General features: G+C 33.5%; 2 protein-coding genes across 2 annotated transcripts in view; both read left to right on the top strand.

Annotated features, from left to right (window-relative positions):
- The window catches only part of LOC109581641 (inositol 1,4,5-trisphosphate receptor-like), an 8,908-nt gene extending 8,643 nt beyond the window's left edge, over positions 1-265 (top strand). Inside the window, exon 29 of the mRNA XM_019995926.1 lies at positions 259-265. Coding sequence (XP_019851485.1) covers positions 259-265 — 7 coding nt within the window. The remainder of the gene's footprint in view (positions 1-258) is intronic.
- LOC109581642 (uncharacterized) lies at positions 263-1,558 on the top strand. The gene is made up of 8 exons (XM_019995930.1): positions 263-449; positions 503-527; positions 581-661; positions 709-772; positions 824-846; positions 903-1,010; positions 1,056-1,169; positions 1,229-1,558. Exons 1-8 carry the CDS (start codon positions 271-273, stop codon positions 1,352-1,354), a joined length of 720 nt encoding a protein of 239 aa, XP_019851489.1. The 5' UTR covers positions 263-270; the 3' UTR covers positions 1,355-1,558.
- The last annotated feature ends 20 nt before the right edge of the window (positions 1,559-1,578 follow it).

Raw genomic sequence — 1,578 nt, 5'->3', positions numbered from 1 at the left:
CTGGTAAATATAAGTAACATGTATACAGTGTAGCCTCTCTTAATGGACACTCTCTATAGCATACACCTCCATTTAACGGACAGCACCTAGTGTACCAATTACATTCCTTACTGTATAAAATAACCTCCACATAAAGGACACCTCTGTATAACAGAGACACAGTGTCCATTATATAGAGGCTAGTCGGTACATCTATATTATTATTACTATTATTATTATTATTATTTATTATTATTATTGTTCATTCTTTCATTACAGGTGCTAAAGCATATGTCCAATCCAGATGTGAAGATATGTGTCCAGATAATGGGGTTCCTCTATACTCTTGTGTTCAATGGGAATGAAGAGACTCAGGATTGCATCTGTGACAGGATTGCTAATAATGCCAACTTCTTCTTGTCAATCTACAAACTGATTTCAGTGATACTCCAATACAGCCATATACCAAAGTTAGTCTTGTATAAATATTATTTATTTATTTATTTATTTATTTATTATGTAGAGATTTCTTGTCGAGAGAGCCAGAGGTGAGTATTAGAAACAGCAACAATATGTTATACACTTATATTATAATTAATAGAAGCATTCTGGTAAGAATCGTATTAATGATGATGACACTAGGCAACAGACTCCTGGTGGTGACATTGTTGTATCAATAGAAGTAAGTATTCATTATACTGGTGGTAGAGTCTATTTATTAATGTGTAGGAGGATACTGATTTTTCTCCTAATGTACCACCAATTACAAATACTACATCTTTTATCACCACCTGTAAGTCTCTGCATGTATTTCATTATAATTAATCAACACTTCTTTTATTAGATCCCCAACCAGCTGATGAATTGGTAAGTTAAACAGGTACCATAGATGTACATGTAGTGTCCCTCCTAATGATGTACAGGACGTGTGGTTGCATCAAGTTGGTGTTTGCTTGGACCTCATCTCTTCTCTCTGTGATGGACAGAACAGAAAACTTCAAGCAATCATGAAGGAGCAAGACAGCTCATTCGTAAGCAGAAGGGAAAGGAACAATTTCTATTATTTGTACAATTAGAATATTAATGTCATTAGCGGCACAGCTGCACTCCTGGAGACACTAGCTGAAATAAAACAAGAAAATGAAACTGAATCAGCTATGATTACTGAAACAATGACTAAAGCCATACAAGTAAACATAGTTTTTTTATTTATTTTGTTTGTTTATTTATTTGTTTGTTTGCTTTACAGTGCCTCATCGAGATGTGTGCTGGTAATTATTCGAATCAAAGTGCAGCATTAGATGGTCAAGTGTTGGACTCCATTAATTTGATAATTAACAATTCCTGTCCCACTGAAAATGTAAATACCGTATAGCGGAAAATTTTCATGGCCCAAAATTTTCGCAGATCCATCCAAAAATCAATTTTGTGGCTTTATTTTGTGTGGTTTTCTACATTTCGGCCATCTTAAATTGTATAGAATCAATTTTCATGGATTTTATTTTTGTGGGTTTTGAAAAAAATGTGAAATCCACAAAAAATTTTCGCTATACGGTACTGAAATACCAATTGTAAGAATAATATAACAATGACCATTAT

This window comes from Amphimedon queenslandica, unplaced genomic scaffold (genome assembly GCF_000090795.2).
Source record: "Amphimedon queenslandica unplaced genomic scaffold, v1.1 AMPQUscaffold_13427, whole genome shotgun sequence".
In the NCBI taxonomy this organism is placed as follows: Eukaryota; Metazoa; Porifera; class Demospongiae; order Haplosclerida; family Niphatidae; genus Amphimedon; species Amphimedon queenslandica.
The sequence above is the reverse complement of the archived record's forward strand: the minus strand, read 5'-3'. Positions and strand labels throughout refer to the sequence as shown.